This window comes from Xenopus tropicalis, chromosome 8 (genome assembly GCF_000004195.4).
Source record: "Xenopus tropicalis strain Nigerian chromosome 8, UCB_Xtro_10.0, whole genome shotgun sequence".
In the NCBI taxonomy this organism is placed as follows: domain Eukaryota; kingdom Metazoa; phylum Chordata; class Amphibia; order Anura; family Pipidae; genus Xenopus; species Xenopus tropicalis.
Window position 1 is genome coordinate 44,803,914 of NC_030684.2, and position 24,434 is coordinate 44,828,347.

The window sequence follows — 24,434 nt, forward strand, 5'->3', positions numbered from 1 at the left end:
TATAAACTGTTGATCCAGCAGGATATTCCTATTGAACCTAAAACCATTACAAGAACAGAATGGTTTCTCTGATGTGTTAAATGTTTAATATTATTAAGTCACTGAGATTAATTTATACCTTGTTGCAATTATAATTTATTTACAGGCTAAAGAGGCTGCAAAGGATGCTGAGCGTTGTTGTCCAGACAGCATTTTCACTCAGTTTACCTTGTTCAAGATTGAGATTCTACAGAATAATATCAGTGAAGGTACATTGTTATCACATATTATGTATTTTGGCCAATTACCCTCTATTTGCTAAAATGGGTGCATCATCAGTTTCAGCTGTATGTTCAGACAGACAAACTAGGTTTAGTAACACATTAAGCATACACTCCAGTTTAGTTTCCACCAAAGTGGAACATTCTTATGGCTCTGGAACTTACACAGGGAGGGGCAGGGATGCAATGATGAACAATAGCAATTAATTATAAACACAGTGCTGTATGTTACAGGGAGGGGCAGGGATTGTTGAACAATTAATAATTAAAGCACAGTGCCATTCATAGTCATACGAAAAGTAATACTGACTAATTCAGAATTCTGCCTTCAGTTTATGGAAGAGGAAAAACATTTAGTCCTCTATTTAGGTTACAGCTTCAATCTATTAAAAGGTATTAATTAGTGGAAATTGTTGTACTAACGGGCATTGATGGTATTAATGTACAGTGCTATTTAAACCAAAATTTAAAAACTTTCAAAAAATTTTTTTTTAATTTTTAGAAATGCATTTTTCATTCATTTCAGTTAGAAAAAAAAGAAACGTTTACTTCACCACAGTAGTTATCTGCCCTAAGGGGTTGTAAATTCAAATATTTCTATATTTGCTTACTGAAAGCAAATGTGATTTTAAGCAGCATTCCAACATACATTCATTACAAAGTTTCAGTGAATATATTATTTGTAAATGTAATTGCTACTAAAAACAGTATGACTCTTTGCTATTCCTTACACTTCAGGTTCTGACTGTGGGGCATATTTACTAATGGATGAATGTTGAATTTTGACAAACGTTCTCCAAGAGAAAGTACTACTAAAAGCATGAGTACGACAAGTTTGGGCAAATTATTTTTGCATATGTGAAAATTCTTTTCGATATGGGGCAATTTCTCCAGTGAATCTTTGCCAATTTACTAAGAGATATATTCCAGCTTTAGACAGAGCAACCACTTTTGCATTTCATTATCTCCATGACCTCCTTCTTGCTAATATCCCACATACAACATTTCTTCATTGGGAATATTCTGTAGAGAATGTTTCCTATTACACTTGTGTGGGGAAAATACAATAACACATTTTCACAGAGAATTTACACCAGGAGAAACTTGGGCATGTTTCTCACAAAAGCATACTTTCACTATGAGGTGTGTTGGAAAAATACACCTGGTGAATTGAGGGGAACTTTGGTGCAGTTAGAAGAGGGAAAAATGTTCACAGTAGTAAATATGCACCTACGTGTAGACTTATGTGTATAATGGAAGCAATATTGCAGTAGAAACCTCTCCTCCGGTCAAAGTTCCAATTGCCGTAATATAATTCTCCTTACAGTTGATTGTTTATCCCAGAACATGCAAGGAATTGTGGGAAATTGATTCTTGGCTGGCTTTCTATTGGAAATTTATAATTAATGTATACAGTATTTTAAAGTCGCTTAGAAATATACTTATTTACTGTTATAGACTTTCCTGAAGCAATAGCAATGTGTCATATGCCATCATGGTTTGCTATATCTACAACCCTGTTAACATAATTATGAAAATGAATGAAATAACAAAACATAGTTAGGGTACGAAAGATGTGGACTTGAATAGTTTTTATAAACTATATATCTTGTTTTACAGTTCCACAGCTGATATTCCTCTACAGCCAGTTTATTTGGAACTTAGTTACATTATTAAAGCAACCTGAGAGCTTTTTATTTCCTATTTAATGCAATTACACACAGTATCACTAGGAATATTCATTATTTGTAATTAAGCCTTGGTATCTTAACACCTTCAGCTTTCACAGTGCAGACCCCCCAGCCCCAGGCCAACCCATAGTGTGGCTAATGATGACTTTGGTAATATTAGGATGTGTGGAGTAAATTCAGGTACATTTTTAAATGCAATTATTCAGTGACTCTCATAACTACTTACAATTGCAGCTACTTATGCTCTTCTTGCCATGAAGAGATTGGCAGCACAATCAAAATCAGATGATTTGCTCATGGAACAGTCCTGCACACCAATGGATTTGCTAAGCCTCGCAGCACAAATAGCCTTGGAGGTATGAGGACTTTTACAAATGACAGAGAAAGGCCCTCACAGCAATTGTACTCTAAACTACTATTTTTTTATACCTACTTAGTACATTATTTTAGAAACTGCTTTTTAATGGAGTGAGATGTACAGCCATCCAACAGCCTCCTATAAAATAACTAAGGATGCAATGAATCTAGGATTTGGTTTGGATTATGGTCAAATTTTAGCCCTTTTTTCTGGATCTGAGTTTGGCTAAATGCTTAGTGTTCTGCCTAACTAGATTCACACCCTTAGGGGAGAATTATAAAAATGTGAGATTAGAGCCCACCAAAGAAAAATGCACCCACATTCTATTCATTCCTATGGGATTTTTATAAGCGTATTTATCAATGGGTGAAAGTTGAACTCACCATTTGATAAATACACTTCTAAAAATCCCATAGGAATAAATGGAACATGGGTGAGTTTTTATATATTAAGCTCTAAACTCATTAAGCTCTAAAGCTCTAAACTCACATTTTGGGGTTAACGTTAAAACAATGGACAACCAAAAACAATTTTTTTTTCACAGATAATGCAGTTTTGTCCATCCAGGTAAATTGTTATAAGCAAATTAAAATTTGGTTCTATAGTGGCCAAATAATTACAAAGAATGCAGATAAATAAATCACCCTGGGGAAAATAAAACTAACCTTAAACTGCTGCCTTTGGCCACCCACACTGTAGACTTAACCAGGCTTATCCAATTGTTGGCCTAAGGTTCTAATAATTAGATCTGAAATCAGCCAGATATCAGTCAGACAGGGTGTCATCATGGTCCACGTTGTTTACAGCTGTGATCCAGTGTATGGGGTACATCACGTTTACATAATGCTTTCTTTTTATATTTCGTTACAGAAGCTATAATACAATAAAACTATAATACAGCCTACCCTGCTGGGTCCCTAACCCCTCTCCAACCTTTAACTTCACCATCTGCTAAAACATAGCGGTGGCCAGCAGGCAACAAGTGGGAAAGGTGGGGGGATTTGTCAGTGTGGACTGTTTGCACCAAGCTTTATGTAATTTTGTGTCACTAGCTTGGTACATGTTCTGCACTTATTTATATCACATGTAATTATGTCAGAGGTAGTGAGTACTTTCTGCTTCAGGCTGTATGTTGATGTTTATCTCAATAAAAGACATAATCTGCATTTAATGTTTTTTTCAGTTACAGTGGGGGAAGCACTGCCGTGCCATAGTATTTACACTTTCCAGGTTAGTCTTTGATCTATGCCATGCCGCCTATAGTCTGCCAACATGCTGCAGAGCAAGATCAAAGGCCCCTTGCAGGCAAAGGATAACATATTAACAATTAAAGTATTAAATATTTTACATATCATATGTTGTGCAGATCTGCTACTTATTTTTGTAGGGAGGACACCATGAAGTTGCCATTAAAGCTTTGGAAATCCTGGCTGAGCAGTCTTCAGACATCCAGCAAGTATTTACAGCTCTCAGGTAAGCTTTAAATAAAAAAGAATGATCTTGCATTGCAGCAAAAATTATGATTTTGGTGCTGAGGAAGTGGGTAGTTAGAAATGGGTGAGGGGAACATTGGCTAATGGGGAGGGAACTATCAGTCATACAAGTGAAAGAGAGAGTGGGGTGACCACTATTTCAAAGTTTACTCTTAGCTGGGGTCTGTGTTATTAAACAGAAAACTATTTTTGCATACCCAATAAGGAAAAACATATGCCTATTTCTAGTAAAACATTAATTAAACAACATTAGTGAAAGGGTGGATGAAGGTGGGTCCAGTAGCTGCAGATGGAAAACCCTGATTCTGCCTTTAGGTTGTTACTTCAAAAGTATCTGCATCTGTTTTCCCTCTGACTAGCGTGCTACAGTACTTAATTGATTTCTTATCTTTGAAATGAATGACTTCATGCACCATCAGCCTCTGGTCTGGATCGTGGCCACATAAAGCTCTTTCTGTGTTTCCAAGGAACCAGAGCTTATTCCTCAGCATAGCACACTGGCATGGGCCCAGGCCCGTCCCTTTCCATCAGGGATGAGAACTGGTAAAGTGACGGCAAATTTTCCAAGCCTGCTGATCAGCTTTTAAAAAGGAACGGAAATATTCTGCTAGCTTGCCATGATTAGCATTTTAGTTAGCCAATAAAGCTATCACCTTTTTATGTTTCATATCAAACACTTTTTGACTTGCTAACACAATATAACACCTTTACCAAGCCTGCTGACACATACATTAATCCACATGGATTCTGACACAGACCTTTTCTTTTACCATTTGCTTGTTCAGCAAATTAATATCAAGCATCCATTCCATATAAAGCAAATATGTCCTGTTGTGTCCATTAGTTTTACAGTACTTTTTACAAATGATAATAAGGGTTATTCTGAAAGCCCCTGGGTGCAAGTGCAGGAGCACTTAGGGGTGCAAGAGCACATGCCCCTTAGTGCTCAATCGAAGAACACTTGCGCCCAGGGGTGCACTTTGCAGGGAGGGCCAGATCAAAAATCCAGTGCAGCACCAGCAACCCAGTCTATCTTTACCACCAATCTATCTTTACTGACGTGTCCCACAGATCCATTCTCATTTAAATTCCCCCCTCCTGCCCGCTCACCTAACCAAAAGCCAGCAGTGAGCAGAAATTTAAATGCCCCTCTGCGACCACAGGGTCTGGTTCCTCTATTGTTGCACCACTGAAAGGGTGATTTCTTAATTTCCTCCCATTCAGTTTGAAAGGGAATCTCCTGTATTGTGTCTACATAATATAAGAAATATAAAAAACATTGATGCATAATAAATGTACATAAATATATTGGGTTTGGATAAGTGTGATCTGTTTCTACATTGCTTTTTTAGGTGTTTGGTAAGGTTGATACTCTCAAAAGAAGACGGAGATTTAGAAGATAAAGGGTTAGTTACATTTCTTTCAACATCTGAAACTGAAAAGAGAAATGTAAAATCTGCGGTTCTGACAGTCAGGTACAGAACTGGCCTGCTAGATTGCCAGGCAATGTCTCTGTGGACCCAGGTCAAGGATAATTTCTATCAGCCCTTTATTATTTCCATCATGGGCCTATATAATAACATTTGCAACTGTCTACATCAGACTGATGAGAAAGTGGGCCCTTGATGTCCGGTTCTCTATCGGGCCTTAAAGGTTCTAGTCAGGCACTGGATAAGTGGTTAAAGCAGCTTGCCCCATAGGCTTAGTAGTTATTTAAGACAGTTTTGGGCTTACATATGGGTTCCTTTTGTAGTGGATTCTCAAAGACTTGTGCATTTTCTGAGACAATGTCAAACTACAAAATACTTGTAAATGAAAATATGTTGTTCTCTATGATTGGGCCATTGGTTTAGGCTTGTGGGAAACCTACAGAGCTATTAATGGATTCTTTTGAATCTTTAGTAACTTGTCATTTGATATTGTGTTTTTTCATTAGTGATATGATGCTACAAGCAGCCTTGTGGTTACTGATGATCATGCTGATTATGTTTGTTAAGTTTGCTAAGTGCTATTTGGGAAAATGCAGTTCTGCCTTTGTAATTTTTCATGAGCGTTCACTGTTTTCAGTGATTTTTAATTTTTTCTTCCAGGGTTGATGACATAGATCTCTTAATTCTGTATTTAAACACAGGTATTGTACCCTAGGCTTTTATCTTTACACCTAGGAGTTCTGGGACCATAGTTAGGTATACCCTTATGGCTTGTTAAAAATATGTATTTCCTGTATAGGCAATGCTTTTTCAAGTTATCTTACCTTGGAGCAGCAAATTCACATGTCATGGCAAAAAATAAATTCCTAACGGATGTATCTAATCCAAAATAAAGCTGTGATACAAACAATAAAAAGCACACACCATCCAAGCCAGGTGATACATTCATTTCAGTGCAAACCCCTTTTTTTAGATTCACCAGCAAAAGGATACACTTCAGGAAGGAAAGGGACTAAGGTATTAGGGAAATGTGCTCAGGGTTAGACTGGCATGCCAGAGTACCGAAGGAATTCCCTGTGGGCCCAGTCCTTTGTGGGCCCAAGACAATTCCCATTAAGCATTTTCTCTAATTGCTGTGACAGTGGACCCTGAATGTCAGCTTATCTGGTGGGCCCTAGGACTGTTATTTGCATTATGCAATTATTTGGTAATCTTGATCCTCCTTTTAATAAATATGAGTATAAATCATTTCACTTGTGACTGTCCAAAAGGGGTAGTTCATATTTAATTTAACTTATAGCAAGTTATAGAATGTCTTATTCCTTGCTTTTGGTCTTCATTATTTTTATAGTACTTTTATAGTACTTGAATTATTTGCCTTTTCTCTTTGCCTTTTTTTAAATGGGAGGGGGGGGAGTCACTGACCCCAGCAGCCAAAAAAACAATTGCTCTATGAGGCTACAATTGTATTGTTATCATTATTTTTTTATTACTTATCCTTCTGTTCATTTGCTTTTTTATTCATTTTCTAATCTCTTATTCAAACCACTGCCTGGTTGCTACCGTAAATAAGACTCTAGCGACCAGATTCCAAACTGCAGAACTACTGAACAAATAGCTAAATTATTTGACCATTAGTTGACCATTTCTCACACTGCCAACAAGTGATATGAGTGCCAGTAAGGGATTTGATTAGACCTTCAGCCGATAGTGTGCTATTATTTTATAGGAGTTAAATTTTGGCTTCCCAGGATTCATGTTGTTTTGCTACTTCACTTCACTTTTAATAAGCTATTCATGTAGACTATATTTATAATGACAAGTTATGTCTATGAAATTTTACCAGACCATTATTAATTTGACTTGTTGCAGTGCACAATAAGCTGGCAGAGTCTCAAAAGGAAGGAGCCTTGAACCAAGAAAATTGGATCAGCGAGGCAAACTGGTTCCGAAAAATTGGTAAGGCTCCAGTCCACACACTCCACTGGTATCTATGTTTCTGGTAATCTGGCCTTCTATAAATATTGTGGCAGTACTGATGGGTAGGCAGCAGGGGCATGTGTCTAGGGTGCAACTGAGGGGTGCTAGAGACTTAGACTTCAGCCTCTGCTTCCTTCTCTAACTCTGGGACTTTCAGTGTTGGGTACAGTGCTGCCAGTAGCTGAGCAGGTGAAAAAGTGTGATGGGGGAAGGATGAAAGAAAGTTGTGGGATTTGGTGGTAATCGAGTGGGCCAGCTACCAGATGGGAAGGGGGGAATAGTGATGTTGGCAAGAGGGAGAGTTCACTTGCCTTGGGTGTCTGTATGTTCTGGCCCAGCACTAAAATATATGATTACACTCTGAAAAGGAGTTACTGCCATGTGATAAAAGAATGTCTATGGTTTTAATAGGGTAATTAACAGTAGAATATTTTTTTGCATGGTGTAGCCAGTGAAATTTTTCTTTAAATTATTTGTTATTCTGTTCGGTCAGTGACACTTTGGCTCTTACTGTCTGGCTGTGGGGGTCAGTTATACACAGAAACCAGTTAGTAGTTTCATTCTGTGTTTTTTTTGACCACAAGCATTCTATTGAAACCCTGTCATCCTGTTTTTTTAACAACTGCCTCATTGCTAGGGTTACTGCTACCATAACAACCAGATGACAGTTTAAATCACAAACTGGAGTGCTTCAGAATGAAATGTTAATCCAAAAAACACAAATATAAAACAAGGATGATGCCCAATTGTAAACTCTCTTTCAAACACTATTGTCTACATCATGGGTTTTGCTGGTGTGGCTAATATAAGATTCTATTCTTCATAGATATTTAGAGAGAACATCTGAAAAAGATACAACAATATCTTAAATTATCATAACATGCAGCATATAACAAATATATCTAAAATAGTCTAAATAGGAATGAAGAGGGAGTACCTAAGAATGTCTTGTGGCACAGTCCTTGTATTTTGTGTCAGGTTTCACACTCACACCAAAATGCAGTCTTTACCACAGTGACAGATGTGAGTACGTCTGGCATTCATTTGTCATATATACAGTATTATGCACAATATGCCTCTGGTGGCTTGGGAAAGGAAACGGATGGCACTAGGTGACTTTTTGTCATGAAAACATGGGGCATGAAAGTTATCAGTTTAAGTTCTCTTTCTTCAAAAATAATTGTATGGCCTGACTCACTAAAACTTGTGTGTTATGATAAATAATGTACCTTCTTTTGTAAAATATGAGGAAATTAGAAATCATTTGGAGTTTAATGAACTGTATAAAAGCACTCAGCCTCTGCCTTTGTGCTTTTATATATTCACGGAACTCTTTGGTGACTTAGAATACCTTCATATTTTACAGTAGAGGGTACATTATTTACTATACATCTTCCAGTTTCAGAAATTGTAAGTTTGTGAAAATGTCTGATAAAGATATGTAATATTTAATTTTCTGTTGAAAAGCATGCATACTTACATTTATATCAGTTAGCCAATATCACATTACCACAAAAATATTTTTTTTTCCTTTTTCTGTACTATGGCTAACATAGTAGAACACTCTACTACTCAATTTCAGTCTCAAGGGGCCAAAAGCCATTAATGTGCCTCCATGTCACATGGGACACTTGGATGATGGTTAAAGGGTGTATAGACTTTGCTAGACCTTGCTACTCTCTGAATAAATCAGTGTCCATACACAAAGACCCCAAAAACTCATTGTGCTTCAATGTACAGGAATGTGGGTAGTCTGAGTAGGTTTGGATACAATTTGAAGGTAAAATGTTTTTATTGCACACTTTCAGGGCATTACGGCTTCACTGCCTTAAAGCTTACATGTACTGTTGTGCTAACTACTGGCTACTAGCCTGCTTAGGTTTGAGAATTCTGCCAATTTACCATTTTGTCTCCATTAGCATGGAATCTTGCAGTGAAAAAACAGGAATCCCCACAGAGAATGAGAGATTGCTTCATCCTCTCTTACAAGGTACCGAAAGATGAGGGTACTGCCTGACTTACTCTTAGTTGTGATATAATACTGTCATACAGGTAGTTAATCTCAGTCTTTTTACAGATCTCCCTCTTTTGCCCCTGTGATAAGCCAATCCTTGTGGCGCAAAAATCCTGCCTTCTTCTAGCAGCTGCTGTAGACTTGGATATGGCCAGGAAGGCCACTGATCACTGTAAACAGGTAGAAACTTGATTGGCACCTTCTGTACCCCTAAGCAAAAGATCCTCCAATTGAACTCTGCAGTCTTACTCTCTTGGCAGGTACAGCTACTCACTCAGTCACTGGAATATATCCAACTATGTCGCGAAATATGGAGAGTTCTCCAGTCCACTGGTACAGCACCTTGTAAATCTACAATATGGTATATTTATATGGGTAGTCACTCCACAAGCAATATTAACTTGCTCTCCCTCATCAACAGGTGAACTCTTTAATGACCCAACAGAGATTCTTCTGCTACTTTATGAATTTGAAGTCAGGGCTAAGTTAAATGATCCACGGCTGGACTCTGTTTTAGAAGCTGTATGGGAGTTGCCAAATCTTGAAATCAAGACTTTAGAAACTATTGCTTGTAAGTCACAATCATATTCAATAATGAAGACCCAAAGATGCATGTAGAGTATCCCAAACATCAGCATATAGGCTGCAAGACAAATTAGTGATGAAAACATAAGATGTGTATTATTAGGCATACAGACCAATTATGACAACTATGTAAAGTGTATGATGTAATATTAAACAATATATATATCAAAGGTGTTGGCATGTGGAATTACAAGTTCTACAGCATGAGTTATAGCCAGCCTGGCCCAGCTTGCAATACCTTGTGAATCATGCTAGTTCTTTTTTTTCTTTTATAGTTTCAGTGCTCACAGCTCATAAACACCACAAAAGCAGTGTCAATATAGCAGCATAAAAAAACTAATTTCACCAGTGTAGGGACTTTATGTAATGTCTCTTATTGACATATTTATGCTTTTTTTGTTGTTTTGCCTCTCGCACCTGACTTGTTACACCAGGATATTGTATCAGTTGTCTCGGGGCTCAAGGCTCTTGCCATTTATTTGCAGTGCAATGGATACATTGTGCTTGTTGGTTGCTTTTAATTATCTTAGTGGGGATAATTTTACCCCACTAGCAGGCAAGGTGTATGTTGCATGTCTATTTTTCAAAAACTGTGACTGGAAATGCTGTATGAGGTCAGAGATGCCTCCAGCTCCACAAAGGAGGAAGCCCAAGAAGAACCAGACATCAGACCTCAGCTAAAAAGTTACCTACTACAAAACAAACTCAAGCAGGAGAAGCCTTAAAATGAAACCTTGCTGTACATTAACTGAGGCTTCAAAACAGAGGAAGCAGATAAAACATTCTGGTTAAAAGGGATGGATTTGAACCCTCTGTAAGCCTGTCCTTCTGCACCCCTAGCTCTGTAAAGATTTGGGGAAACCATACTATTTTGGCCAGAAAAATACCACTTGCTGGGACAAGAACGAAAAGCCCACATTACCTGGAACCTGTTGTCACATAATAACAAATCATGTGAAGTCTAGACCTTTCGGTGAGGGGTGTAGGATTGAGGATGGGTGATTTCTAGGCTAATCTGCTTTTCTGTAGGGCCTGGTTCATTCCCTAAAATGGTTTCTCGCCACTGCAGTAAAGCACATTGAGTCCAGCAGGAGTAATGCACTTTATAAATCATGCATATTTTATGCTCACCGCAATGACAAGTCCCTTTTCAGAGGAGGGTGTATCAGGAGTTTATACTGACTAAATCAGTGGGAACGTGCGCTTAATGATGACTCAAACCATAAGTAAGTGTATTCTATAACCAGTATATGGGATGTGACCTAGTTGTATGTTATTGCTACATTCACACTTATACTGACATTCATGCCCATTTCATTGTTAAATGTCACTGTTAATAACTCCCCTTGGAAATATCTGAATGCAGTCTGGCCAACTGAAAAGGGATTGGGTTCTCCTAAATGTATTTGCTGAATGCCTAGTTACTGTAGGCTGGCTGTTATCACATCAGAAGACTTTATGTAAACTGAGTTGTTTTGCTTTATTGTAGGGCCCAAATATATGGTAAGAGTTTTCTTGAGCTAGATTTGTGTGGTATAATGTATTAGCTTTATGTCTGGATGTCGTGGCTAGAAAGACAAACATCCATCCCATGATGAGCTTGCCAGCATTGGTTAGTAATGTCAGTAATGTAGTAATGTCATGTGATGGATTAACTTGTGGATCAAATAAATATAAAAAATATGCTTTGTATCAATTATATTTCTTTCTCTGGTATCTCTTAGCCTTGTCCATGGAGACCCCTGCATATTATCCATCTATCTGTAAGCGGGCATTGCAGGGGGCACTTTCACTGCTTAAAAAGCAAGACCCAGTGGATACGCCAAGGATAAGGTAACTTACAACACCTGGAAGGGAGAGCCTGATGGGTAAAAACGGTCTTAAGATATCATACAATTGTGCAGGGTTCCATATTTGCTTATTGCATAAGCCTATAGTACTTGATAAATATACACAAACACCAAACCTCAACTCCCCATTCTCCTTGTACAATTTCTTGGCGGGAGAAATAAAGACAGAATTCCTTAAGTGTCTTTAACTTTTCAGTAAGTGACAAGGTACCTGGCACAGGAAGGCTGTTACATAAATAAATATTTGATTGCCATCCAGTTGCTGGTGTTCTAAAGACCCTGCTGTTTTATAGCTGCCACACACGGTGATAAGGAACTGTTGCTGTAACTGGCATCTACGGAAGAAAGACACAGCTAAACATGTCCCATAGGGTACAAATAATATCCATTGCCCAAAGAGTGAGACAAAAAGCTTTTTTTTTATTAATGTGCATGGAGGAAATAACACGCACTATAGGTTAAATCACTAACTGATCCTGACCCAATGGCATACATAAGTCATCCTGCATAACATGAGTAATTAATAGAAGGTTAAAAAGGTAGATTTACTGTAAGGTTGCCAATATAATCATTTAGGAAGAAATTACAGTAGAGTAAGAGTTGAGTAAAGTAAAATTGAAAAATTTCACTCTACTTTCCATACCCAAGCCGGGAAAATTTGGGCATGGCCTCCATCATAATTTATTCCCAGGAGAACCATTGCAGGGAAATACTTAGTGATTGGATTCAACGGGGGATGCCAACATTTAGCTACACAATGAATGTACCTTCCCTTCTCCTTAGTGTTTCTTTTAATGTCTTTAAACTTCTGGGAAGGGAATGCCTGGGGATAAAGTAAGATGGGGGAATGGTGCTCTGTTAATTATTTCCATAATTCAGTACAGTTTTTTTCCTAAAAGGAGCACCTGCACAGGGAAAAAACATTGCTTTTTGATTCAACTTTGGGGGGAGGGGGTGCCTAACATATGGTATGTCACATTGAGGTATGAACATTCATAAAGTGGCATCTTTGTTGAAAGGTTTGGTCTTGCGTTGCAATGTGGGTTTAGATTTCCTAAACGTCAGAATATCTGGTGCCAACTGGTCATTTGTTCTAATACATACGGCTCTGCAGACTCAGCAGAACCAGAAAGTAACACAGGTATTCAGAACATTAAAGTAGTTTCAATAACTTGTTTAGTACAAAAAAAAATAAAAAAGGAGGTATTCTTTAACTAAAACAGGCAAAAGTTATGTTCAGCACAAGCCCTATTCCTAAGGTTCATGTTAAAAGGGGGAAGATTTTGTGGGAAAAAATGTTTATGTTTGAAGTGGAGTGCTAAAAGTATTCCATTTCAGACCCATGCTAATGTGCCATGGTTTATATAGACCTAGAATGGCATCAGAAAATGTGTTAAATCCAAAATCTTAATCAGAGGAAATTTCTTTAAGGTCAAACCAAGGAAAATTCTCTCATGATTCAGCCCTTAAAGAGGACCTGTCACTCTAGGAAATAATTCAAAATTCTTTTCTCTTGTCTTTGTCAAGTAAAATTAACTTCACTTGGACTATATATCTTGTTTCCTTCAGTCTTGGAATGACACAATCACAGCAAGCTGGCAGGTGATATTGTGTGTGCTGTTAGCAAGGCAAGCTTTGTATCAGCCCAAAATCTTGTTTATGTGCCAGAATGGGGGCATGATGGCCATGATACACCGGCAAAACAATTAGATGGTGAGGAGGAAGGGGGAATGAAAGGAGTGCAGTGTCATCTAGGAAGTGCAGAATGGAAAGTGAAAGTAATTGTCTGCCTCACCCCTATGCCTAAGGCCTAGAGGTGGGGCAGGCAATATATCATTTTTTAAATAGTTTTATAATAGATATGGATGTGTTAATTAAACAAGGAATTGAGGTTTCATGTTTAATTTGAAAAGGACTTTCATTGTATGACTTTTTATGTTTGGGTGACAGGTCCCCTTTATATGCTATGAAGAAAATGTCTCCTAGTTATTGGCTAGAAAGGAAATACTCCTCTGCACAGCCATATGTGCTCAGATCTGATAGACATGTTACCTGACCTCATGTCTCAATAGTACTTTTCTGTCCAACAGTAAATGTCTGCACAGTCTGGTGAAGCTAAACATACCTAATGAGATGATGGAGGTAGAGCCTTGTGTACAAGAGGAAGTGTGGCGATATTACCAAGAGGCCATCACTATTATCACTACTTACGTGAGTCTTACAACAGAAAGAAAGCTTTAAGCAGGGGAACCTGAGTACTTCAGTATATGCTAGTGAGCTGTACCAGAACAAAATCAGATATTTCTTTTTTTAGGAGGGTTATCCAGAAATGGAGATTCTCTGGTTAATGACACGGGCTTGGAATACAGGGGCACTGCTCTACAGTGTGAGTAGGTATACAGACACAGAGCATTGGTGCGCTCTGGCCATGCGACTACTCAATCACCTGGGATCTTTAAAGAGCACCTATGAGACTCAGGTAAGAAGCATGCGGGGGCAGGTGGTTTTGTAGTGCTAAAAGCGGGGAGAATGAGATGGAAGGATTGCTTTCATATTGCCAGTGGCTGCTTGGCTACTTCTTTAAACACACAATACCATTTTTTTCTTTTTTTGTTAGATGGCTGGTCTGTACAGCGAGATTCTAGCACGATTAGACAAAGCAAAAAGGGCCCAACCAAGTAAATAATCCAGAAATCGACCCACAGAACATAATCTCCTAGAACTGATTTTGTGTTTCGCGTTTTACCTGAATTCTGAAAAATAAAAAAACTCATGTTGGAACTATACATGTCATTATTGGGCATATGCTTTCATATAGCATGTAGTTACTTACTTTGGGTTGACCACTGTCCATCAAGTTCAGCCCTTCCATATGACTGGAGGCAGATCAATCCTATTGGGCTTATTTAATGGGTAACTTATTTTTTTTTTTTTTTTTTTAAATAGACAAAGTACGGAGATCCAAATTACAGAAAGACCCCCTATTTCAACTTTGATTTACCTTTAGGTATGGCACCCCCCAGGGAAACTGAGGCTTATAAAATAGTGGCCTCCTACATATGGATATTAATTCCTTCTGTGACCAAAGCTCCCAGATGATAACAATGTGGCCCTCCAACATATAATTTATTCATTGACTATTTATTATAATGTGGCCCCTGAGTGTAATGAATAAATGGCCCACTATTAGGAAACATTTGGGCAGCACTGCAATATAAGCATGCAGAACATATACACAGGAGTGGAACTAAAGCTGGGCAGTGGGAGCAAACGGTTTGGGAAAGGGGGCAAAATTGCAGAAAATGTTTATTGTGCTGTATTTCTATATTATTGTGCAAATACAACATAGCAATACAAGCTGCTAGCTTCCTGTATGAGTTGGTCTGTGTAGTGGTATGGTAGTTGGCACATTGGTGGTCACCCTTACCTTCATTGCCAATGCTTTCTGGCCTGGCTCTCTTGATAAAGTTACTGTTTCAGAACTATCTATACAGAACAGTGAAATGCATCCCGGCTGCACTTACCTGCTGCACGGTTCAGTAGTTTTTGATGGCAGTTAAGCCAGTGAAGTTCTTAGAAATCGCTCTTATAATGTGCAGTAACAGAGTAATGTAGTCAAACACATTTTATTGCAGTCACGCAGCTAACAGTTTTGGTAGCAAACATTCCACATTCTAAAGAGGCTGCAGCTAAAGCTATAGACAGTCACTATTTATTTTGCAGGTGGGGGGGGGGGGGGGCTGTTTGAGCCTCTGTGTATTAGAAATACCAGAGCCTATTTGAAATTCCAGTCTGGGCCTGATCTAAGGTAGGGAACCAACTAACATGCAGTCCAAAATAAGGACCTTTGGCATCATTGGGATCATTTCAAAGAATTTTGGGAAAAGTAAATTACCTATTGATACACAAATTGCCTTTTTTGTCTATTAGAACTGAATGCAAACCTAATTTTCTTTTGCTTCCTCGCTAACTAGTTTCTGGCTCAGCGCGCAGCCAGGTCTAAGCTGCCACTTTCTTGCTGTAAACTGCCTGATCATCTCCCACAGCCATACTATTATGTTCTAATCCCATTACAAGAACCTAGGCAAAGGCACAGACTAGTAGTCTGGGGAGCGTGCCATGACACCAGTCGGGTTGCGGTGAGCCAAAGTGGGCTGTAAATGGCACTCAGCTTATGCAGTGCCCATATAAGCCAATAATTGGAGGCTGAAAACTGTCATAAGTTTAAAAAACCTTGCAAAGCAGCAGGGAAAACTCTATTACCAGTTGTTAAATTGTACAGAGATAATAGTTAGCATTTGTATTTAATTCACCCAGGAGATTTTCATTGCTCACTGCAGCCACAGGGTACAAGCAATGATTTAAAGGTTAGTGGGTTTCTTTTTATATCTTTCTTGTCAGCGCCACACTCTCAGTTCTCTTATATATTAAATGCATTTATGGGAATAAGCCATACATGTTGCGCTGTCCACAGCACAACACAGACACAAGCTTTAACTGTTAAACACTGGCAAAGGGAAAATATAACTTTTAGTGCTACTGGTCCTTTAAATAAATGGAAAAAATCCTCTCTCCATATTCCGGCAGCTGAAATCAAAGGCAGCCATTCTTAGCAAATATTTCCAGCCTGAATAAAAGCTAATTACACAGGCGTATGCACGCGCCATTGAAGTGGCTTATTTGAAATTAATTCCGTTCTTTCCCCTCTCAGCTATACTTGCAATTGGTGTACTCCCATTGTGTGCCGAGTGCATGTGCTGAATGGGGCTATGGCATTTGTACAGCAATGGCTGTACACCTCACACTGTATTAAAAAAAGGGGGCAGGGAGGGTAAGAGGGCACAGATGAACCCTGCCATAAAGAAAGCAGTAAGAACAGGGCCAAACTGCACCTTTTTTTTTTTTTGCATTTAGCCTAAAAGCTCAAAAATATCTCCTAAGACTCAATCAAAAGTCATTGAGTGGTATGATATATTTTTGGGCATTTTCATTTGAACTGGATGGTTGCGCAGATTTTTAAATAAATTTGCATTATGTAGCTGCCACTTAGCTTTTTACATAGCCCTACATACTGTGGCTACAACAGCTCATACCCAGCAGAACCTGACTTTTGGTCCATCATTTCAGGCTGCAGTAACACAGAAAAACAGTGCTACGTTTTCAAAGATACAACTGGAATTCCTGCAGCTCTATTTTTATCCCATTTATTTACCTTTTGCCTGACATTCTGGAATTTTGTTAACAATTTGGTTCGTTTATCAAAGCATTTCCCACTCCCCCCACTGGCTTTTCCAGCAATTCCATTGTTTCCTATGGGCTAAAGTCACACAAGTTGGCTCAATAGTCTAAACCGGTAAGAAAAGTTGCAAAATAAACTTCACTAGTGCATATCTATTGGAATTGGTACAATATTTTCTGTATCTGTTTTCAAAAAACGCAAGAAAAGATTAGCAAATCTGGAAGGACTGTAAGTAGGGTGTATAAGTTCATGCCCCCAAATATATATGATTCCATTCAGAAAAGGTATTTGCATTCTTCCCCATGTGAGCTTGCTTTCAAGACCAAGTCACACAAAAGAAGCATTCCTTATACAAAGTCATTAGGGTTGCTCAGCTCCCAGGGAGAGAAAGGGCACTCTGTGATATATGGCTGCGCTGTCATGTCCCCATTCTGCTTTCCTTTTAAGGATTCCAAGGAGACTGCCTCTTTCTAAATATCAGCATGTCAACATGTGACGAAAGGCAGATGGGGCCCTGGGAAGTGCTTTCAGCTGAATATAGGCATAAATCGGGCTCTAGCACTTACTTCCACCGACATATTATTAAAGGAGAAGTAACGCTAAGATTTAGATTTGAGATGACATTCTAGCTGTCCCCATAACCATTGTCCTAACCATTATGTACCCCAATGATATGAGGGTATTAAAAGTCACTTGGAGTTCCATTGCTTGTGAATTTATATATTCATGGAACAACTAAGTTGACTTCTAATATATTATATCATATTTTACAATAGGGGGCCACATAATCATAACACACAAGTTTGAGTTATGTGACAAAAGAACATCACAAAGCTCCATTTATAAGGAAATGTATTTACAGTATTGATGGTTTGTGTATAATACAGATAATAAACTTCCCCAGAAAGCCCTGAAAAGGGGGTGGTTGCACTGAGAATAACATTTAGTATGCAGCAGATGGAAGGAACCAAAGAAACTTTGCAATTCAACAACTTTGTTCAACACCTCTCTGTTCTCCCTATCTAAATGGAAATGTTCCCTCTAAGCTGTGTGCTTGGCCAACTGAACATACATGAGGGTATTTGTTTTTTCCAAATACCAGTTTTTAATTGTCCAAACATCATCAATGAGCCTTTCTATTTAAAATGGATGTTAAACCTGTAACATTTCCCAAAGGTTCTCCCACAATTTCCCCAGGAACAATAAGCCTCCATCACTGGGAGCAACAAACATTTGAGTGCAAGAAACACAACACAACGGAGAAAAGAAAATACCAGGACTGGTTGTAACTCCGTTTATTAAAAAATATATGTGCCTCCTGGGTTTTCCAGCATTTCTTTAAACAATCCGATTCAATTTCAGTTTCTGAATTATTGTAAATTACAGTGGGGAAGGGGAAAGGCAAGGACAGATATATGTATAGAAAAGGTCGTGTAATAGAACACATCTAGCCACACCACCAACTGCTCAGCTCTTCGGCCATTTCGTGTGCGGCAGTAGGACTGCATCACCCCGAAAGCTTCTGGAAAGCGAGCTCTTCACAAAACGTGGCTCAAACATCGCAAGAGAGAATTCCTAACATTTCCCACAGTGTCAGCTACAAAACCTGCTGCTCCAATTTCTGCCTCTGCTCGTGCTCGGCCACAATCCAAGTTTCACTTACCATCCATAGGAAAGCCAACAATATGTAGTAGCCCTAAAGTGTCCAACCCCTGCGCTTCCATCTCGGCAGTGCGGAGCAACCAACACCAGTAGCTCCGGGACACCACAAAGGAGGCACGATATGAAATGTCCGATTGACTCCTGCACTGCCAGTACCAAGTTGATGGAAGAGAGCATCCTTCCTATTCCCACGGGGAAGGGACCCTGAGGTTTGTGAATTTCAACATGAGTTTCAAAGATATTTTCTCTTCAGAACTGGGAAAAAAAAGCTCTTGCCTAAACTCAAAGCAATGCCAATATCTATGTGGACACCAATCCATCCAGACATCATGTGATACAGCCAGCAAAGTTGTACGTAAAATCTACATGAGCTTCATGTTTATTAGGCTGATAATCAGTAGACAATTTAAAAGTCAATATGTTAAACTTTGCAACAAAGTAAGCCTGCTCCCAATCGTGCCAAGTGCGCGCGGGGGCGGGTATCCTTGCACACAAGCTTCCACAGCACAGCTACGACACTCCCGCACAGTGACATAGCTCCTATGGCAAATAAACCAATGGGTTTGTTGTGTTTGAATGAGACAGTTTCCCACTGCGTAGCACTGGGCTTTAAAGAGAGCCCCTTCACAGTCAGCAGGAGATTATTTCACTGTGTAGAGCACGCTCATGTGTTCCTTTAAAAGGAAAGGGGACAAAAGCCATTTTAAAAGTAGCACAGAGCATCCTGTGCATGTTAGATCTCACTCTGGTATGTGCTGCCAGCAGCAGATCTCCACAACACCACGCTCTATCTGCGCCCGCCCCCTGCAGATAAGCCAAAGCCCTTTATGTTTCACATCATTAGGTCAATCTAACATTCATGCATTCCAGCAGCACAAACAGCAGCATAAGAGCATCAAGGAACTGCCATTTTCATCTTTTTTTTTTTATTGACACACAGCAGCAGACATTAGGTTATAAGCAAAAGGTTCATTTGCACTGTGTCAGTAAAAACTCACCACTGATTGGTTCTTACTGTAAGGCTAAATCCTTCCTACATCGTGCCAGGCTCACAGATGTTCAGGTGGCAAAATACTGATCTAAAGTAAAACAAGAAAATATTTTTTTCTTTCTTTGAATGAAAATTTTTAAAAGAAAACTTGATTTTTTTATACCCGTTCAGTTAAAATGGAAGTTACCATGAAAAATGCTGATGTCGCTGGTCCAATAAAACCAAATTTAAAAAAAGCCTTCATGCAGATGGAGCAGGGTCAGATATCACCCTTGACCTTCTGCTCCTGGTGGAATTTTGCCTCCTACATTCCATTCTATCCCCCGCCTTGGCTTGTGTGACATTAGGATGAGCAAATTCCGTGTCAGTCCTTGGAGTAGAGATGCCTTTTCTGCTCTTTAGGGTTCATGAAAAGACCAACAGAGAGAGCGTGTCCATGCACACCTTATATAGCACGTGCAAATCCCAGAGGTGAACCTTCACAAGTTTACAGAAGGGAAAAAAGATGGCAAATAAAAAAAAAAAAAAAGAAAAATTTAAAAAATTCCTATTATAAATCAAACTGCTCCTTACGTTCGTGGCCAACGGATGGACAAGCGACACAGCACTGCAACAGACGGCGCTACAGGCATTGTAGAAGCCAATATCCATTAGAATGGCACAGATATGATCATAGCTTGTCAAAGCACGAGACTGTTCTCCTATAGTATAAAGATGGGGGAGGGCGGGAAAGCTGATCAGCCCTAAGTCTTCAGTTTGAATATGCCTCTTCCCAGGGGACGCGCAACAGGCTGGTTCACAGAACCTTCGGCGCAACAAACGATGGAAGAACCAGTTTGATTCATGTCTGTTCAAGAGAATAATCTTAAAGGCAATGCACATTGTGTCAGTGTTCGAGTCATCGATGTAGTTTGGGGTCCAAGGAGGCAGAGTGACGAAGAGCTCCTTGAAAAGCAGCGAGAGCGCTGGTTGACACTTTCCCATGTTTGATGCTGGCTTGACCGGCCAAATGTTGCAGACATTCCTTTGCCTCTTACCCAGAGCAAGCAAATCCAGCCATGATGGATAGGCTATATAGTACCAGTACAGAGTCAACAGCTCTGTCAATCACAGGAAAAGAGAACTTTAAAAAAATCCTTACAAACAATAGAATAGCAGGGACCAATATCCCATCACGGCCAAAATATATATAATATATATATAGTCATATATAAATTATATATACACACACTCACACTTACATTATATATATATGTATGTATATAAATATGCCTTCTTCCAATCCATTAGGGGTCGGGGTAAGATATGAAGAACACAGTCTCATGGTTTGTTTTTTTTTTCCCTTTTTTGCATTTATAAAACGAATGTTCATAGACTATTTTGACCCCCTCCACTCGTGGGGGGAGGGATGTATATTCCTTACGGCCCCTTATAAATTCCACCCCCCCCACCATTGGGTCAGTATAGCTTCAGACAACTTGCAGGAGCCAATACATTTCTGGGGCAACTGATGGGACAGAGATCTCCCACGTTTGATGGCAGACAAACTCACACAAAACCCCTACAATTCAGAAGAGGGGGCTGATGGAGGAAACTGTGGGGGTCAGGGCTGGGGTTGGTATGTCTAATCTGGTCAGTGTAGACTTTAGAGTTTCTCAGGAGATGGCACCCAGATGTGATGTCCGGAATGATCCTCAATTATCTGCTTGATCTTGTTGTAGATTTCCTCTAGAGAGTCTCCCTGTACGATGGCTGTGGAGAAACACATAGCAGGAATTATTGCGGCCCCTCAATGCAAATGTACAGATCACTTGGTCCACATAAAGATAAATTCTTCATATGGTACCGTCTGTCAGCAAACATTTTGGAAAGTACCAATGGACCAAAGACTAAAGCTTGGGGAGAGCGGATAATCTGCACAGAAATGTACAGATACCCCAGCAGAGCCTGGAATGCAACTGGCGTCCCTCAGAGCTAGGCTAAAGGCCAAGAAAACTGCCATAAACAGGAATATTGTACTTTTATTGCAATAAAAAGGATAGTCAGCAGTCAACCCAAGGTTATGTAATAAAGGGCACTATGTTTGCCCAGGAGCAAACAATCAGCAGGTAGAATTTACTGGTCACCTGTTTAAAACATAACATATTACATATGGAGGTATAATCTTTAAACACAAGCATATGTTCATGTTAGGATTCAATTATCCATTCCCTTTGCCCCCCCTCTTATTGCCCCCTCCCAGGAGGGAGCAATACAAATATTGAATAAAAGCCACACTGCAGTACCATCTCGACTCTATGCCTTCTTCCGTCACTTTTTCCTCTATAGCCTACATAGCAAACATTTCTGCTATTGTATAAATTCCAAAGTGACAAGCCATCTACTAATCACTGCCAGTCACTTTGTGGTTAGCACCCTTAGTCAAACTGGAGAACAGTTTATAGAGAGCATTTGTTTGGCCAAATAAAGGACAACTTGTTGCTACTCAATGGCCTGGATTTTTGATTTGAAGTCAGTTTTTAGGGGTCCACCCAGGACACATGGTTGGATTTATCGGATGATGGAAAGTGATGCTCACTATGTGATAAAACACCAAACAAGCCTAATTTCCCTTAAATCAGTTATTCATATTCAGTGAGTGCCAAAGACTTTATCTGGAGCCGAAACCCCGATTATATAAGTGTGTTTCCTTAACTTCACACTGTTTGGCTCCCGCATCCAACACCATCTGCACAAGGGCTTTCTTTAGAGAAATCATTCATCTACTGGACCCAAATCCAGAGTATTTTTAAACAAACAAAATAAATCCCATTTCCATTCACTAGCATGTACTGCAAATAAATACATTCTCATTATTGTTACTGGCATGTGTGTGGATAAACAATGTATTTATTGGACTAAGGACCACCAACAAATTTTCTCTTTTTTTGCCAATTACTTGCCACTATCTATGTGCCATAAAGAAGCACAAAACATGGTCGTCTCCTATTTTTTCCAACCTTGTTAACTTATTTATAGACTTACTTCACCAATAAATTAACTTTAGGTATGTAACAGGATGTCTTGTTCTTATTTGAATTAGGGATGCACTGAATACAGGATTCAGCCATTTTCAGCAGGATTTGGATTCAGCCGAATGCATGTGCCTGGCCGAACCAAATCCTTAATATCACATGACTTTTCACCATTATTAACTGTGTGCGTCCTCTTTAACCCTTTCATAGCCTACTTTGCACATGCAAATTATGTCTTGGATACTGCTGAATCTTAAGAAGGATGAGGGATCCCCCAGAATGCCAAAAAAAAGATTGCTTTGTGATACAGCAATTGTATAGTTGCTTTTTTTTATTTTTCTATTCTTACCTATAAAGCTGTCCTTCAAACAACTACCTGGTTGCTATGGTAAACTGGACCCTAGCAACAACACCGCTGCTAAAATTCCAAACTAGAGCGCTTTTAAACAAAAAGCTAAACAAAACATAAGTAGTCCGCTGTTTAAAGGCTCAGAATATCTGTCTGCATGATACAGAAAGTTAATTTAAAAGGTAAATAACGCTATATATTTGTCTATAGCTTCCTGTTAAAACCAAGAGCCTCGTTGGGAGGCAGTTGTGACAGACATGCTCTCTGCCAAGCCAGTCCTCACCTGTAAAAAATTCTCCAAACTCTTGCTCCAGCTTGGTGGCTTTATCGAACATTTTTTGAGCCTGCTCAAATGTTTGCCTCCGGTTCATTTCCCTACAATGAAAGCACAGACGGAACACGGAAACTTTACACCCATTTACAGTTATTGTGTTGTTACAGAATTTAATTAACTTGTGTTTTTGTGCGAACGAGGAACCACACCCAGATAATTTTGCAGTGAAGTGTTCATTAAACAATAACACTGTCAAGTAAGTGTAAAAGTCTAGCTGTGTTTGCGGCCCTATTTAACTCTTTAAACCCTTGATATTGGTGAATGGCACTTCAGAGGCATCAACTGCTGGATATGTATGGATAGTACTTCCTACTGCCACAGTAGCCTTATATGTTGCATCCCATAGCACTTACAAATCAACATATCAGCCCTACCAAGTTCTGCTTACACATGCCATGCATAATCAGAATTCCTCAGTGGTACTTATAAGAGGACCTGAGATTCCATACTTGCAAAGAATGAATACTTGCTCTAACTTTTCTACTGTTTCCCAATAAAATGGATGGTTCTTGGGGACTACTTACATGAGAGCTTCTATAGATTTTGGTTTAATAAAAATAGCTATGGGGAACAATTGTGCTTGTTGTAGTCTCTTGATGGCATTTCCAGATACATCAAGGATGCAGTGCTTTCCCTGCAAGAAATGTAAAAAAAAAAAAAAAGTGTTCATTCTTCTTTAATGATTTAAATGTATGCACAAATCTTTGGAGCAACTGCCATTGATATTTGCAATACCGATACAACTCTCCACCATAATTATCAGCTTTTATCAGTAAAACTCACCCGCTCAGCCACTGCTCGTACAGACTGAACACTCGTCCCATAAAGGTTGTCATTGAATTGTCCGGCCTCAATGAACTTGTTTTCCTGAATGTCCTTCTCCATCTGCTCACGGGAACCCACAAAGTGATAATCTTGTCCATCCATTTCATTTTCCCTTCGCGGCCGCGTTGTGTCTGCAAAGAACGAAGGACTCTTAGTACAGGGCTACTATTGCAACCATGAGAGGAATCCCGAAAACCATTCGAAAAAAAGGAGGGTGCACTTACGGGGAACACAGGATCCAAATTTATGTGGAAATTCAGAAATGAGGTCATCATTAACCCGATCCTTCAGGGGGCCCAGAATAATAACTGGTCGAGCGTAGTGAACTAGAACAGAGACCAATCATTAAGCAGCTGCCG

The 24,434-nt window shown here is 39.2% G+C and overlaps 2 protein-coding genes across 9 annotated transcripts in view; one reads left to right on the forward strand and one right to left on the reverse strand.

The window, feature by feature from the left end:
• The window catches only part of tex11 (testis expressed 11), a 46,697-nt gene extending 32,250 nt beyond the window's left edge, over positions 1 to 14,447 (forward strand). Inside the window, exons 17-30 of the mRNA XM_018096967.2 lie at positions 146 to 248; positions 2,186 to 2,307; positions 3,697 to 3,782; positions 5,155 to 5,208; positions 5,893 to 5,933; positions 7,105 to 7,191; positions 9,132 to 9,202; positions 9,290 to 9,406; positions 9,487 to 9,559; positions 9,648 to 9,797; positions 11,536 to 11,644; positions 13,752 to 13,872; positions 13,976 to 14,140; positions 14,279 to 14,447. Of these exons, the coding sequence (XP_017952456.2) occupies positions 146 to 248; positions 2,186 to 2,307; positions 3,697 to 3,782; positions 5,155 to 5,208; positions 5,893 to 5,933; positions 7,105 to 7,191; positions 9,132 to 9,202; positions 9,290 to 9,406; positions 9,487 to 9,559; positions 9,648 to 9,797; positions 11,536 to 11,644; positions 13,752 to 13,872; positions 13,976 to 14,140; positions 14,279 to 14,347 (1,368 nt within the window). The 3' untranslated portion in view covers positions 14,348 to 14,447. The remainder of the gene's footprint in view (positions 1 to 145; positions 249 to 2,185; positions 2,308 to 3,696; positions 3,783 to 5,154; positions 5,209 to 5,892; positions 5,934 to 7,104; positions 7,192 to 9,131; positions 9,203 to 9,289; positions 9,407 to 9,486; positions 9,560 to 9,647; positions 9,798 to 11,535; positions 11,645 to 13,751; positions 13,873 to 13,975; positions 14,141 to 14,278) is intronic.
• A 3,733-nt stretch (positions 14,448 to 18,180) lies between these two features.
• The window catches only part of dlg3 (discs, large homolog 3), a 100,404-nt gene continuing 94,150 nt past the window's right edge, over positions 18,181 to 24,434 (reverse strand). For all 8 annotated transcript variants that reach the window (XM_012969140.3, XM_004916825.4, XM_002934881.5 and 5 more), the window contains 5 exons: positions 24,300 to 24,401; positions 24,034 to 24,206; positions 23,775 to 23,884; positions 23,200 to 23,291; positions 18,181 to 21,305 (listed from right to left, as the gene is read on the reverse strand). In XM_012969140.3, the coding sequence (XP_012824594.1) occupies positions 21,199 to 21,305; positions 23,200 to 23,291; positions 23,775 to 23,884; positions 24,034 to 24,206; positions 24,300 to 24,401 (584 nt within the window). In that variant the 3' untranslated portion in view covers positions 18,181 to 21,198. The remainder of the gene's footprint in view (positions 21,306 to 23,199; positions 23,292 to 23,774; positions 23,885 to 24,033; positions 24,207 to 24,299; positions 24,402 to 24,434) is intronic.